At 54.0% G+C, this 15,313-nt stretch overlaps 1 protein-coding gene across 1 annotated transcript; it reads left to right on the forward strand.

Moving 5' to 3' along the window:
• Positions 1-1,286: 1,286 nt before the first annotated feature.
• Positions 1,287-7,872, forward strand: LOC117849110 (uncharacterized). The gene is made up of 2 exons (XM_072292382.1): positions 1,287-2,247; positions 7,820-7,872. Exons 1-2 carry the CDS (start codon positions 1,287-1,289, stop codon positions 7,870-7,872), a joined length of 1,014 nt encoding a protein of 337 aa, XP_072148483.1.
• The last annotated feature ends 7,441 nt before the right edge of the window (positions 7,873-15,313 follow it).

Below are 15,313 nucleotides of genomic sequence, written 5' to 3' on the forward strand. Positions count from 1 at the left end.
ATTCCTTGAACATCAGGGCCGGCTCCAAACCAGTGAAGCAAGGCTTGCGCCGTTTCGACGAGGAAAGGCGCAGGGCCATTGGCGAAGAGATCCAGAAGCTTCTGACGGCCGGGTTCATCAAGGAAGTGCGCCACCCCGAGTGGCTGGCCAATCCTGTCCTTGTACCAAAAAAGAACGGGAAATGGAGGATGTGTGTCGATTATACCGGTCTCAACAAAGCATGTCCAAAGGACCCATTTCCTTTGCCACGCATAGATCAAATAGTCGACTCGACCGCCGGGTGCGAGACCCTAAGCTTCCTCGATGCATATTCCGGCTACCATCAGATCGTGATGAAAAAGGCCGACCAGCTCGCTACCTCCTTCATCACCCCCTTTGGCCCCTACTGCTACGTTAAGATGCCGTTCGGCCTCAAAAACGCGGGGGCTACCTTCCAGCAATGCATGCTGAAGTGCTTCGGAGATCTCATCGGGCGGACCGTTGAGGCCTACGTTGACGACATCGTGGTTAAATCCAGGAGGGGTGACCAGCTTGTTCCCGACCTGGAGCTAGCCTTCGAAAGGCTGAGGGATAAGCGTATTAAGCTCAATCCCGAGAAATATGTGTTCGGAGACCCCAGGGGCATGCTATTAGGCTTCATCGTCTCCGTGCGCGGCATCGAGGCAAACCCGGAGAACATAGCGGCCATCAGCGACATAGGGCCAATCCGGAACATAAAGGGGTTGCAGCGCATCATGGGATGCTTAGCAGCTCTAAGCCGCTTCATCTTGCGCCTCGGCGAGCGAGGTCTTCCTCTCTATCGGCTCCTGAAGAAGTCTGACCGCTTCGAATGGACCAGCGAGGCCCAGGAGGCACTTGACCGACTCAAGGACCTCCTAACGAAGGCCCCGATTCTAGTCCCGCCCACCGATGGCGAGACCCTCCTGCTCTACGTCGCGGCGACCACCCAGGTGGTTAGCGCGGCCCTGGTGGTGGAACGGGAAGAAGAAGGACACGCTCTCAAAGTGCAACGCCCGGTGTACTTCGTTAGCGAGGTCTTGTCCGAATCCAAGACGCGTTACCCACAGATCCAGAAGCTCGTCTACGCCATCCTTATCACGAAGAGGAAGCTGCGTCATTACTTCACCTCCCACCCGGTAACGGTTGTTTCATCATTCCCTTTAGGTGAAGTAATCCGGAACCCAAATGTTACGGGGAGAATCGCGAAGTGGGCGCTTGAGCTCATGGACCAGGGAATCGCCTACATCCCCCGCACCGCCATCAAGTCTCAGGCACTTGCCGACTTCATGGCTGAATGGACGGAGGTTCAAACCCCATCGGCGCCAGAGGAGCAGGAGTACTGGACAATGTACTTCGACGGATCACTGATGAGGGCCCGCGCCGAAGCGGGCCTCGTTTTCGTCTCTCCATTAGGCGTGCGCATCAGGTACATGATCCGCCTCCATTTCCCTGCATCCAATAATGTCGCCGAATACGAAGCCCTCCTCAACGGGCTCCGCATCGCCGTCGAGCTGGGTATCCGTCGGCTGGACGTCCGGGGTGATTCCCAGTTGGTCGTCGAACAAGTCATGAAGGAGTGGAGCTGCCACGACCCCAAAATGGCAGCCTATTGCAACGAGGTCCGTAAGCTCGAGGACAAGTTCGACGGGTTAGAGCTCAACCACGTCGCAAGGCACTTCAACGAAGCCGCTGACGAGCTGGCGAAGGCGGCGTCCGGCCGAATGCCCGTCCCCGACGGCGTTTTCGTTAGCGACCAGTTGAAGCCTTCAATCCGCTATCCCGAGCCGGCAGGGGTCGGCGAAGCACTCCCAGCCCTGGGATCAGGACCCGAGCCAGGGGAGGTCGGCAACGCGCCACCTGTCCCGGACCCGAGCACCAGTCCCAAGGGAATCAACGCTGCTTTGCCCGACTCGGCCCTGGAAGCCGATCCATCCGACCCCGTGGTCATGGAAATCACGGCAGACTCCGCGGCGGGGGCCGACCCCCTGATCGACTGGAGAACCCCATACCTCGACTACCTCGTCCGCGACACGCTCCCGGCAGACAGAACAGAGGCCCGCAGGATCGCGCGCCGCGCCAAATCCTTCACCATCATCGACCAGGAGCTCTACAAGAAAAGTCACACATGGATCCTCCAGCACTGCATCCCGATCGAGCAGGGAAAGCCGCTGATCCAGTATATCCACGCCGGGGCTTGTGGTCACCACGCCGCGCCAAGGACCCTCGTGGGCAACGCCTTCCGACAAGGTTTTTACTGGCCGACCGCGGTCGCGGATGCTACCCAGGTAGTCTGCACCTGTGAAGGATGCCAGTTCTTTGCCCGCCAGACTCACCTGCCCGCACAGGCGTTGCAAACCATCCCCATCACGTGGCCGTTCGCGGTCTGGGGGCTGGATCTCGTCGGGCTTCACCCATCTGCTCGTCGCTGTCGACAAGTTCTCCAAATGGATCGAAGCAAGACCTGTGGCGCAAATCAGGTCTGAGCAGGCGATACAATTCTTCACCGACATCATCCACCGCTTCGGGATCCCAAATTCCATCATCACCGACAACGGCACGCAGTTCACCGGGAAGAGATTCCTCCAGTTCTGCGACGACCACCACATCCGAGTGGATTGGGCGGCAGTGGCGCACCCCCGCACGAACGGGCAAGTCGAGCGAGCCAACGGCATGATACTCCAGGGTCTCAAGCCACGGATCTTCGATCGCCTTAAAAAGTTCGGCGGACGGTGGGTTGCGGAGCTTCCCGCAGTCTTCTGGATCTTGAGGACGACCCCCAGCCGGGCGACGGGGTCACCCCGTTCTTCATGATCTACGGGTCAGAGGCCATTTTGCCCACCGACCTAGAGTACGGGTCGCCGAGGGTCAAGGCATACGACGAACAGGGAAACCAGGCATCACTCGAGGACGCACAAGATCAACTCGACGAGGCGCGAGACGTAGCCCTACTACACTCGGCTAAATACCAGCAGGCCCTACGGCGTTACCACAACCGCAAGATACAAGGTCGCGCCTTCAACGTCGGTGATCTAGTGCTCCGCTCGTCCAGGACAACAGGGGTCGGCACAAGTTGACTCCCCCATGGGAAGGCCCGTTCATCGTCGTGCAAGTACTACGGCCAGGCACTACAAACTGGCAACTCCCGACGGGCAGGTCTTCAGCAACGCCTGGAACATAGAACAGCTAAGGCGCTTCTACCCATAGCTCTTATTTCCAAGTCCTGCATAAACTTGCCGTCATTTCCGTTTTTTCCTTTAAGCTCAGGGGCATCCGACCCTGGCCTTGTTCCAGGGCCGCATACCCCTCGAGGGCTACCAGTTTTGTTCTTCTGCGAAAAAAGAAACCCCGAGCCGCCTCGGTTCAGTCCTTCAAGCTCAGGGGTATCCGACGCTGGCCTTGCTCCAGGACCGCATACCCCTCGGGGGCTATCGGGGGTCCCGACCCCAGCCGCTTGGCGCCATCTAAAAGAAACGTTTTTTCTTTTTCAAACCGAACACTCCCTTTCTAGACCTTTGGGCGCAAAAAAGAGAAGGATGCGTGAACGGTGCTTAGGCAAGTTTGATCGGACTGCGAAAAAACCTACGCCCCAGCGGCTACGGCACCTTCGCTCATCAAAACTTACTGACGCACCCGGCGACGCATCCTAAGCTTTCGAGCTTAAAGGAACAGTAAAGGGGATCGGGATTTTTCACGCAACAAAGTCATATTACAGGCCCGTATGGCCAACGCAAAACGAGTTCAAGATTGACATATTTACAACTTTTGGGCACAAGCCCGGTACAGCTAACTTGACGAGGGGTCGGCAGGAGGGACGGCTTCATCTTCCAGGAGCTTCGCGAGGGCCTCCGCCGGCGCGGTCACCGCTGCATCGATCCCGTCCAGCTCAGCTTCGGTGTAACCGGCGGCGTACCCTTCACTCATCCCGGCAAAATTGATGCCAGAATAGTGAGAGCCGAAGACCCCGAAGGCTCGCCGCACGCCGATGTGAAGCGCGTCCACGGCGATCTCGCGACGCCGACGGCGTACCCCGAGGACACGAGCCGGCAGAGAGCTCGACCCCTCCTCCGGAGCTACGCCAGAGTCGTCGCAGACGACGCGGACCGCATCTCGCAGGGCGCCGTGCTCACCGCGCTCCGCGTCGAGCAGACCCTACAACTTGGCGATTTCACCTGCAGAAACCATCCAGAAAAGCCAACCAAGTCAAAGAACAGAACACAAACAACATGGGAACGCGGGAACGGAAAAAACCTCACCGTCGGCCCGGGTCTTCAACTCGCGCTCCCGGTCGGCCCCTCGGGACACGGCGAACTGAAGTCCCTGCACTTGCGAGCAAAGGTGACCAGTCTCCGCGCTGAGGGCTTCACGCTCCCCCCTCAGCTGTGCAAGCTCCTCGGCGTCACGGCGGGCCCTCTCAGCGGCAGCTTGAAGCTCCTCGGCATCGCGGCGGGCCCTTTCAGCGACGGCCTGGAACTCCTCGAGGTCGAGGCGGGCCTTCTCAGTGACGGCTTGGAGCCTGGCCTCTGCACGCCGCGCCTCCTCCAACGCCGCCCGCTCACGCCCTTGTAGGTCGCGAATGACCCCCTGGGCGGCGTTGATTTGCAGGGACAGGTCCCTGGTGCGCTCCCTTTCAGTATTAAAGCGCTCCCAGAGACCCTGCTGCCGTCGGAGGAAATCAGATTTCCCCCGACTGCCCTCTTGGAGAGCCTGCAAAGCAACACGTCGTTAAGGCAAAAAGCAAAAGGGAGGTACTGATCACCAACAGTAGGAGCAGCATACCTGGCTGCCAGGGAGGACGGTGTTGCCCAGAACCCCCAACGCTGAAGACAGAGCCGCCTGGACGTGGGCGATGCCGCCCTGCACCGCCTGCCACTTGTGCCACTCGGCGGCGGTGTCCAGCGCGAAGAGATGCCTCGGCGGGTCATCGCGGGATGACCAGCGAAGGACGGACCCTCTCCACGCCCTGGGAACGGAGGGAGCCGAGGCCGAGGCAGGCGCCGACCCTGACGCTGCCATCAAGGTCAGCACCATGGCACTAGAAGCCGCCGAGTCTACCGACGGCCCCGGCACCTGCACGCTCGTCGCCGCCGAGGCCGTCAGCGGTATCCCAGTGGGCACCTCCGCCTCTGCCGCCGGAGCCACTCCCACGGGGGTGATCGGGGCGGAGGTCCCTGCCTCCGTCACCACTGCCTCCGCCGCCGCCGCGCCTCCGGGAGCAGGCGTTCCCTCCGCCTCTGATCCCGCCACGGCTGCGGGGGCATCCACCCTACCTCCCGTCGCCGCCGTCCCCTCTGCCTCGTCGGCGTCGAGGTCGATCACCTCCCCGGCCTGAGAACCCGGGAGGATCACGCCCTGAGCTGAAGGGGCAACCGGGGGAACCGAAGGCGGAGTGGAGTCCGCTCCCCCTCCCGCGGCTGACGCCGCCGTCGCTCAGCCAGCCGCCACCACAGGGGCCACCTCCGCGGGGGGATCCGCGGCCGCACAAGGAACCCCGCCGCTTGCCGCGGGCGGGGCCGCGGCCCGCCCCCCGGAGGAGGTCGACAACCGCAGCGCCTTCTTAGGCGCCAACTGCAGGGTGAGGCCACGGGGAGCAGTGCTGCACATCAATGGACAGACGTTAGCAGAAACGAACGAAAAGGAGAGGAACAAGGCGCAGGGAAGGCCAACTTATGTCCTTGAAGCACAAGGGCGGCGCGCGCGCTTCGACGCGGAGCCCGACGCCGACCCCGGGGCATCCAGCAGCGGCCGTTTGTCGCCGCTTTGCTGCTCTCCGGTAGCAGGCACGACGGTGGAGGTAGGCTCCACGGACCTCCGAGGAGCGCCCTGTGCGGACTCCTGGGGAGCGCCCCGCGCCGGCTCCGAAGCTGCGGCGGCAGTAGGCTCCGAAGACCCCAGGGGGGCACCCCTTGCCGACCCCTAGGGAGCGTCCCGCACCCGCCCCTGGGGGACGCCCTGCACCGACCCCTGGGGGGCGTCCCGCACCTGCTCCTGGGGGACGTCCTGCGAACCTACCCGTTTGCAGCTCAAACGAGCACCACGGTTCGTCCAACGAGGATAACGTGGCCCGGCTCAACCCCTCCGTCCTAGCGAACGGACGCTTGAGGGACAACGATCAAAAGTCGACCTAGCCTCCCGATCGGTTTCTTGCAGCGCGCGGGAGCTCGGGGGCCAGCATCGCAACCAACGACCACGCGTGTGGTCACAATTCGCAGGTTCCCCGGCCAAGCTGGGATAAAACAAGCGCGCCATAAAACAGAGCCCATGGCGAAACAGCGAAAGAAGCCTCCGGAGGAGCACTTCTGCTCCACCACAGGCTCGGGGGCTACTGTTGGGGGGAAATATTAACGATCCCCTAAAATACTGCTTAAAAAGAGCAAACGCGGAGGCCTGAGCCCACCTAAGCATAATCGAAACTCCGCCTCGCCCGACCAAAGCGCCAGGGTCGGGAACGCCCGACCCCCCCTCCACGAGGCTTCCGCCTCGCCCGACTGCGGCCCCGGGGTCGGGGGCGCCCGACCCCTCGCCACGAAGTTCCGCCTCGTCCGACCCCAAGTGGAGGGGTCGGGCGCGCTGGGGCCCCCGGGGCAGGCATCCCCCTCGGATGCGGTCCAGGAGGGCGAGACAGACAAAATCCTGTGGGTCCCCCGTCGGCCTCGCCATAAATGCGCCGCAGGCCTGGCGGAGGGAAGGGATGACCGCGCTCCTCACGCAACCCGTCGCAAGTACCCGTGCACGACCACACTGTACAAGCTACAGTGCGGGCGGCTCGCTCCCATTCGCCGCAGGGTACTCATGGCCTGCGCCGGCCGGAGCAAAGGAGAGACTGGCCTGTCCTCGGGCCCCGCGCGCCCTCGGGTCCCGCGCGCCCAGCAGCAAGGATGTGACGCCCTCTCTCCAGGAGCCGTCGTCTGAACGATAGCATCCACCGTCCTCCCCAACAGACACCAGGATAACGACGGAACGCCTTCATCATGACCCGACGCCTACGAGTGTCGAAGGAGCTATCTGTAGGATGCAACGACAGTTGGCACACGGCCGCCTCCCCCTCCGGCATGCACGCTGGCGAACACGCCGGCGTTCGCCAGGGGCCGGCGGAGGCGTCAGGCGCCTAGGAACTTGCTCCTCCTTCCTGCCGTATTTTTTACCATTCTACGCTTTCCTCTTTACGGTCCTCCTCACCCAATCCCAGCTGTAACTCCGGCCACCCCCCTTGCGATATAAAAGGAGGAATCCAGGGCCGGAGGGGGGATCGGCTTCTTCTCCCACAAGCCACAGCACACAACGACTCTCCCTGAGAGGACAAGCACGAAAGAGACTTGGGACCAGTCCCTCTCTCGTCGACCTGTAACCCCTACTACAGAACCCCGCGTGGGCAATACGAGCATCCTCGATACTGGACGTAGGGCTTCCCTTGCCCGAACCAGTCTAATCCGTGTCTCCCACGCCACCACCTGAGGCTTTACGCGCATAAAAGAAATTTACTAGTCTAAGTCTTGATCCGCCGATCTCGACAACGACAGAGACCCTGTGAGAAAATAGTAGCTAATGTTTTAGAAGATCAAGATAATGAATGGATCACTGGGAGTGAGCCAAATGCAAACTCAGAACAAGAGCAAGAACCTTCAGGTGCTCAAGGTTAAGGTGCATCATCATCACAGGGAGCTGCAGCAGCAACACAACCAAAAAGGAGAGGTGTACAGCTCCAACAGCAGGGTAATAGGAAGAGAAAGAGCTAATCCCTGTTCGGAAGAAATGCAGACTTCCTCTTTTGAGTTAGGCAATGTTGACCTTGATCTTGACATGCTATTGCCTTCCTCTCCAGCTGCTTCGGATGATGATGATGATGATTCTACCTCTTTCAACTTGTCTGATTGAGTGAAGAATTTGAAGTTGTGATGTCTCAGTGAAGTGTGATCTTGAACGGTGAAAGTCTAAACTCCAAACTGTGGTTGTTATGCACTTGTTTGTTTTACTTATTTTATTTAGTTATGTTATAAAGTATTAATATTTGTTTATGTTGTGGGCTATAATTTCTCTATTTTTTTGCAATCCGCTAAATATGTTAGCGCTGTTATAGTGGGCGCTGTAGCACTCATATCATTTTTTGAGGGTCCCCGCTAAATTCCATAGCCCGCGATTTCACGATGTCGTACCTTGGCCATCACTCGTGAGCGTCACTGGCCAGTGTTTTCCTAGCTCTAGCCTGTGTCAGGCTGACAGCGATCCGACCTCCACGGAGGTCGCCAGCCGAAAACGATGGCGTGCGGCGAGCCGTGATCGAGCCAATCCAACGGTTACTACGTGCTTGGTGGGTGTGTCCATGTTGAGCCATGAGCCTACGAGCATGTGCAGTGTGCTTTGGTCAAAGATGTGGGGGAGACCAGCGAAAAATAGGACTAGAATTTAGGACCCGATTTCGGGTCCATGTAGGCATGTATATCCACCTTGACCATGCGCTTTGGACAGTAGCTTTCTGCTTTCCTATCTCCTAACCCGACATCTTAATCAGGTATTCAGGCCCACCAGCCTTAAAATTTAACTGTATGAGTCGGAAAGCACCGGTCAATGGCTCCTCCGATGGTGAATGGCGGCACGCTTCGTCTCGCTCGCTGGACACGCACGCAGTTTTTGGCAGTTTTGTATTGCTGTCGTTGGGCCTGCAAGACTGCAACTCTGCAGGCACTTCACAGACTGTAAATGTTATGTTTTGTCGTACGGTTTCGAAAAGAAAATTATGGACGCGTTTCTTAATTTGCTTATTTTTAGAAAACTCATTACATAAGTGGAGACTAAACGGCTAGACGAATCTATTAAACCTAATTAATCCATCATTAATAAATATTTACTGTAGCAACACATTATCAAATCATGGACTAATTAGACTTAATAGATTTGTGTCGCCGTTTAGCCTCCACTTATATAATGAATTTTGTAAATAATCTACGTTTAATACTCCTAATTAGTATCTAAATACGGGTGCTAAAAATAAGCAAAGAAACAAAACCAGGCCTCTATCAGTTTCAAATTATGTGTTTTAATCTAAGTGCATAGTAAAGGATATGAATCTAAAACTAAAATCATCTATAATTATAATTTGGAACGGTGGAGTAGTTTTCTCCTACGAGCAGATCTGAATCAGCAGCCAGCATATCTGGTTTCCGGTTTTCAGAAACTCTTGTTTCTGTCTGGAAGCCAATATACCATCTCAGATGAGCTGACCTACTATTTGTGTGCTTAATAAAGAAATGGAAAGGCGCAATGGTCGTGTGCTCTTGATGGCATTTTTTTTTCCAGTTGATAGACTACACACTGAAGCATATAATTATCTGCAGGGACCGGAGTAGTTCTAAAACAAGCCTCACCCTTTTTTCGTTGAGCGGCGGATGCGGATTAGGTTGGACCCCTTTCTCCAAGTCCATAGACACTGCATGTGCGTGTCAATCATTCAGCTTCAGTTTAAACTGTTGATTAACTAAATTGCTATTTGCCATTCTCGAAAAAAAAGAGAGACTAATGGCTATTTGCCATGCTGAACGAATATATGGTTCGCTGCCCCGCAGCAACAAGCAATAAAGAATTCAGTAGGCAGAATTTGCAACCCCCACCATTTTGTGGTATTCTCGGACCACGATCACGACGGCTGTTTGAATCTACAAAACGGAATTCCTAAAACATACTTGGTCGATCTTCTCTCCACCGAGCAGCTGGGTAAGGTCTTGTCTGCAAGGGCGAGCTTTGACGAGGCTCTTCTTGGCTATAGGGGCGAGAGACCATGTGTTGATCGGGAAGACCAAAGGGTGGTTAACGGACCGCCGTTGGGCGGTGGCCTGACAGGGCAACTAGATTGTCCTAGAAGCCATGGGTGGCGGAAGAGTCGTGAGCAATGTTGTTGGTTTCATTGTTTCATTGGTTGGGGAGTACTCCCTCCGTAAAAAACAAGTCATCCTATAAATTATCTCTATTAACCCTATTTATTAGTTATATTTGACGCTAATTAACTGTTGCATGGCTAGTCAAATTAACTACAATGATTTATTTTTGACAAATTTTAAATCGTAGAATGACTTGTTTTGAGTATTGTTTAGCAGGGTGATTGCGAATAAGACTGAAAAGACAACTAGCCCGTCAATCTATACTTCCGTATGAGCTAATAATTGGACATATTTATTAGATGGAGAAAGTTCATTTTTGACCATCCAACTATGGTCTCGGTTTGGTTTCAACCATCAAACTCGAAAAATAGGAATCTTTGATCACCCAACTATTAAAATCATTCACATTTGACCATTTAACGGTTTTGATTGGTGTTTTCGTTGACATGGACGACACGTGAAAGTAGGACCCACACACCAGTGTTATCTTCTTCCCCTCACTCCCCCCCTTTTCTCTCCCTTTCTCTAGCTCACCACTAAGGCTCCTCCGCACCAAGCTACTTCGTGCCCGATCTCAAGGCCAGAGGAGTCCATGGGAGGAGTTCTGCCTGCAGTCCGAGTGTTGGGGTGGAAAAGAGAGAGGAGGGAAAGATCGAGGTCTGCAGGCCGGAGCTAGAGCCGGCCCTGGGGGAGGGCAAGGGGGCGGCTGCCCCAGGCCCCTAAATCCCAGGGGGCCCACCCCAAGTGGCCAGGTCAAATGACGGGAGATAGACAGGTACCTTGGAGATAGACGGGATTAGGAAGGATCGCAATTAGAATTTAGAAACGCGAGTACACGATGTCCAGGGGCCGCCGCCAGGGCCATATCGCGATTAGAATTTAGAACTACGTACTCTCGACCGCCACCAGGGACCAGGGCCGCCACCGTGTCGTGCGCGTCGACGAGCGGCTGTTGGACTGTGCGACGGACATCTGCGTCGGCATCCAGGTATGGTACTCATCGCTGTATACGCGCGCGCTGAAGCGTCCTCACATAAGTAGAGACTAAATGTGTTGCAAATATCAGTCCCAGGAGGCTAATAGCACATTTATTCAACAGATAATTCAGTTACCGTACAACTCCCGAGGGAGTAGGCGTGAAAGCCACGCAGCGATAAGAAGCAAATAAATAACAGCGGCTAACCAAGCGACTGACAAAAGACAACACTCGGGACTACACGGCAGCAGAAGCATCTTGGAAAGGCCAACACCACAGGCAGCGTTGGGTGCGGACACAACCTCCTACTCAAAGTCCTCGGCGACGAAGTCTGGGTCTTCCTCTGTAGCAACGAAGCAAGGGTGAGTATAAAAGTACTCAACAAGTCCAACCCCATCCACGGAGGAGGATACAATCAAGTATATGCACAGGATGTAGCAAGGATAGGCTAAGGTTCAATTGCAATAAAGCTAGATTTTCAACACATGCACGGGTTTGTTTTCAAAAGAGTTTTTGTAAAGCTTTTCTTTAGTACCGAAACATTGAGCGGGGTTGATCCTACACAAAGGATCCAAATTGTATTGCTATCGGACTCCCTGTCCACCATAGCTCATGGCACAACTGCCGGACACTTCCAAAATCCAACACACACACCATGAAACCATCCATTCCCAAGTGCTAGTTATGTGACCAAGCCGTAACTCGTCCAATACCGTGGACACGGCTACCCGGATAGGTTTTAACTCTGCAGAGGTTGTACACTTTTCCCACAAGTAGGGTACCGCAGCACGATCACCTTAGTGCCGGTGCGGATCCTAACAAAGCTATTACCCACCTTAGCTAAGACTGACTAGTCCCCACGGAAGCACCCAAGGGGTTAACGACTCATCCATGAGGCCATAACCGGGACCTAAGTCACCAAGATCTTACTCCTTTTCCATGGGCTCCCGTTGCTCACCAGCACCCCCGAAGACTATCAGTTTAGCTAGTGGGATTTATGCTAAGTCGTTGCCCATACAACGGTCGAGTGGTTGCACGATGGTTGAATTAGGCAAGATGACACATCAACTCGGTCCTTAACCATGACAGGATGGATATCTCCCAACTTTGCTCAACCACTAAGGTACGAGCACAACATTCTGGCATTTCACACAAGAAACACCGATCCATCTCATCTACACATTCCTTGCCTTTGAACCCGGAAACCCATTTTCCCATTTGAACACACTCACACATTTATTCTCTGAATAAACCATTGTAATCATGATTGAAGTTGAGTAATGAATACCTAAGCATTCTAGCAGTAGTTATCATCTAAACAGAGCAAGTCATATTTAGAGATAAACATAGGATATCAAGGATTATTCGTAACAATCAAGGGGTGGCTATCCAACCATGTATTGCAATAAAACAATATGCATTTTATAAAACAGGCCGATAGGTTGTGTTTGAAAAACTAGGAATTGAATATGCATCAAAGTGTGAGATTGGACTTGCCGTCTTCAAAGCCTTCCGGGAGTTCCGGCTCGTGCTGCTGGTCCTTGGGCTCGGGCTCGCGGTCAAACTCTTTCTCGCGCTCCTCCTCGGGTACTCCGCGATCTACAGCACACACAAGCGGGCACACAAATAAATAAAAGAAAATAGGATTTTACCCGTTGAGCTCCGAACAGGAAACACGAACGAAAAATAGGTAGAATGAGTATTTTTGGGAAATTTGGATATGGATCGGCGGAAGTATACTGGAGGATGACGTGGTCGAATTTGGGATTAATTGGAGGAAGTTTGGCGCATGAAATGATGAGTTAAACATGGATTAGGGGCTTAAAAAGGAGGTTTAGGACTGATTTGCGAGGAACCAGGGACCTATTTGTAAATATTTCTTGAGGTGGAGGGGCTTATCCGTGAGAAGTGCTTGAGAGTGGTGGAAGGACTATTTCACGAGGGTAGATCGAAAATTTGAGGGAATTTTATCTTCCTCTCCCAGGAACAGAGAGAGGGAGTGTGGGAAGGAGATGGGACCGGCGGCGGCTGGCCGGCCGGGCTCACCGGCGGCGAGCCGTGGGCGGAGGGGGTGGAGGAAGTGGATGGGGCTCCATTTTGCCCCTTACCTTGGGGAGTTGGAGATGGAGAGGGGGCGGCCGGTGGTGGCTCGGGTGGCGGCGGCGCACGGGAGGAGCGGCACAGGCGGCGGCACACGGGCAGCGGTGGTGCTCGGTGAGGGAGGGAGCAAGGCAGTGGGTGGATGGATGGGGTATGGCACGGCTTGGGAGAGGGGCGGCCGAGAGGGCCCCCTTTTATAGCCGGCGAGGAGCGGCCGAGGATAATGGCCGGCGGCGTCGCGACTCGGGGCCGGCGAGCTTCGAGCGGCGGCCGGTAGGGGCCGTCGACGGGCGAGGGTAGGGGCCGGCGGGCGAGCGGCGCAGGAGGCCGGAGGCGTGGCGTGAGAGGTAGGCACGGGGAGGGGCCAGCGGGCGGTGCGCGGGGCTAGCGAGGCCAGACCGGGCGGCGGCACGGGGCCCGGGGTGTGCGGGTCCGAGGCGGCCGGGCGGTATGGCGCCAGGAGGCCGAGCACCAGGGGCCGGGCGCCTGGGAGTAATGGCATTGGGGCCGGCCAGGAGGAGTGGCGCTAGGAAGAAGAAAGGAGGAGGAGAGAGAAGAAGGAAGAAGGAAGGAGGAAGAAGAAGGAAGAAGGAAGAGAGGAAGAAAGAAAAGGAAAAGGAAAAGAGATGGGAAAAAAGAGAAAAAGAAAAGGGGAAACCGGCGGCGATTGCGGCACGCGGTTGGAGCACGCGCGGAGGTCTGTCGATGGCACGCGGCGAAAATTACGGAAGGGGTAAAAGATGGCTGTCGGCTTGGGTGCCGGGATGGCGAAATCGCCGGGAAGATTTTAGATTTCCGGGAGCTCAGCGGTAAAAAGATTTTGAAAGCGATTTTTTAACGGGTGATTTTTGTTGGTGATTTTGCGGATGTTACACGCGCATACAACCCCGGTGGCCCGGCGATCGCTGTTCCTAACCAATCTGCGGCGTGCGTGCAGTTTCACACGTTGAGTGACCATGCGGTGGTGTTGCTGAACGAGCGCACAGCGAGGAAGCGCTCGGCGAGCGTGGAGAACCCCTGCGTGCCGCCGATTCTCAGCTTGTTGCTTGCGGACCTTGCGGTTGGCGCCAATTCGCTTATGTGATCAGGTGATTCGATTGCCAATTCCCCAATTCTCCATACCATTAATTATTAATTCATTATCACAAGTTATTTAATCTCAAATTATTTATAACTATTATGCATTTATAATAATTTCAGCACTGTGCGATATTATATCGTCTAGAAAATATGAATCAGGTTACGAGAAAAGGAAAATAAAACGACGTGTGGATGAGTTGATAGAATCACAGAGAGGAGCTATGGATAAATTTTGCAAGAGTAATCAAGGCCCTGAGAGTAATACGAACGCTTCGACGAACCCAGATGAGTTGGTAGTAGTTGTTGCGGATGAAGCAACTAATGGGAATCAGGAAGAAAATGTTAACATCAACATCGATGATAACAATGTAAGTGACTCTCAGACCACAGTAAAGGCATCAGGTGCATATGCATAGTCTGCTAGTGTTGATGAGGAACCAGTTTACACTTCAGATATTTATGATCCAAGAAATTGGGATAATCTTGATAATAAAGCAAGAGACATATTAGTCGAGAAAGGGCCTATAAGAGAAGAAAATATAAAATTTTCTCTAGATGTTGCCTCAAGACATTTTTCATATGCTCATTATTCTAGAAAATTAAGCAATGGAAAGGTGCATGATAGAAAATGGTTAGTTTATTCGAAGGATGTTGATAAAGGTTTTTGTTTCTGCTATAAGATCTTCAAGTCTAGCACTAGCAAGAGTCCTAGTTGCTTAGCAAGTGATGGGTTAAGAAATTGGAAGCATATCAGTGAGAAGTTTAGAGAACATGAAAATAGTGTCTACCATATTAGTAACACGAACAGTTGAATGAATTGAGAGCTAGACTGTGAAAAAAGGAAACAATTGACAAATAATTGTAGCAGCAAATCACAAAGGAGAAAGAACGGTTGAGGCAAGTTTTGTTAAGAATAATAGCCATTGTGAAATTTCTTGGTAAACGCAATTTGACTTTCAGAGGAAGTAGTGAGCAGCTTTATAATGATAGTAATGGTAATTTCTTAGCTTGTGCTAAGATGATTGCAGAATTTGACTTGGTAATGTAAGACCACCTTAGACGTATTCAGAACAAAGAAATTCATTATCATTATCTCAGTCATAAAATTCAAAATGAGTTGATATCTCTTTTGGCTTCTGATATCACAACTTCTATCATAAAGGTTGTTAAAGAGGTCAAGTATTTCTCTGTTATCCTAGATTGTACCCCTGATGTCAGCCATCAAGAACAAATGACTTTATTAGCTCGATGTGTTAATTTGTATGATGGTAAGATAAAAATTGAGGAC

Source organism: Setaria viridis, chromosome 3, assembly GCF_005286985.2.
Source record: "Setaria viridis chromosome 3, Setaria_viridis_v4.0, whole genome shotgun sequence".
NCBI classification, from domain to species: domain Eukaryota; kingdom Viridiplantae; phylum Streptophyta; class Magnoliopsida; order Poales; family Poaceae; genus Setaria; species Setaria viridis.

What these genes read in the sequence shown, in the direction of transcription:
- LOC117849110 (XM_072292382.1), top strand. Translation starts at nt 1,287, where the DNA reads ATGGCTGAATGGACGGAGGTTCAAACCCCATCGGCGCCAGAGGAGCAG. An exon ending in GGGCAACGCCTTCCGACAAG is followed by an intron (nt 2,248 to 7,819) that starts GTTTTTACTGGC and finishes CTTCCTCTCCAG; the next exon opens with CTGCTTCGGATGATGATGAT.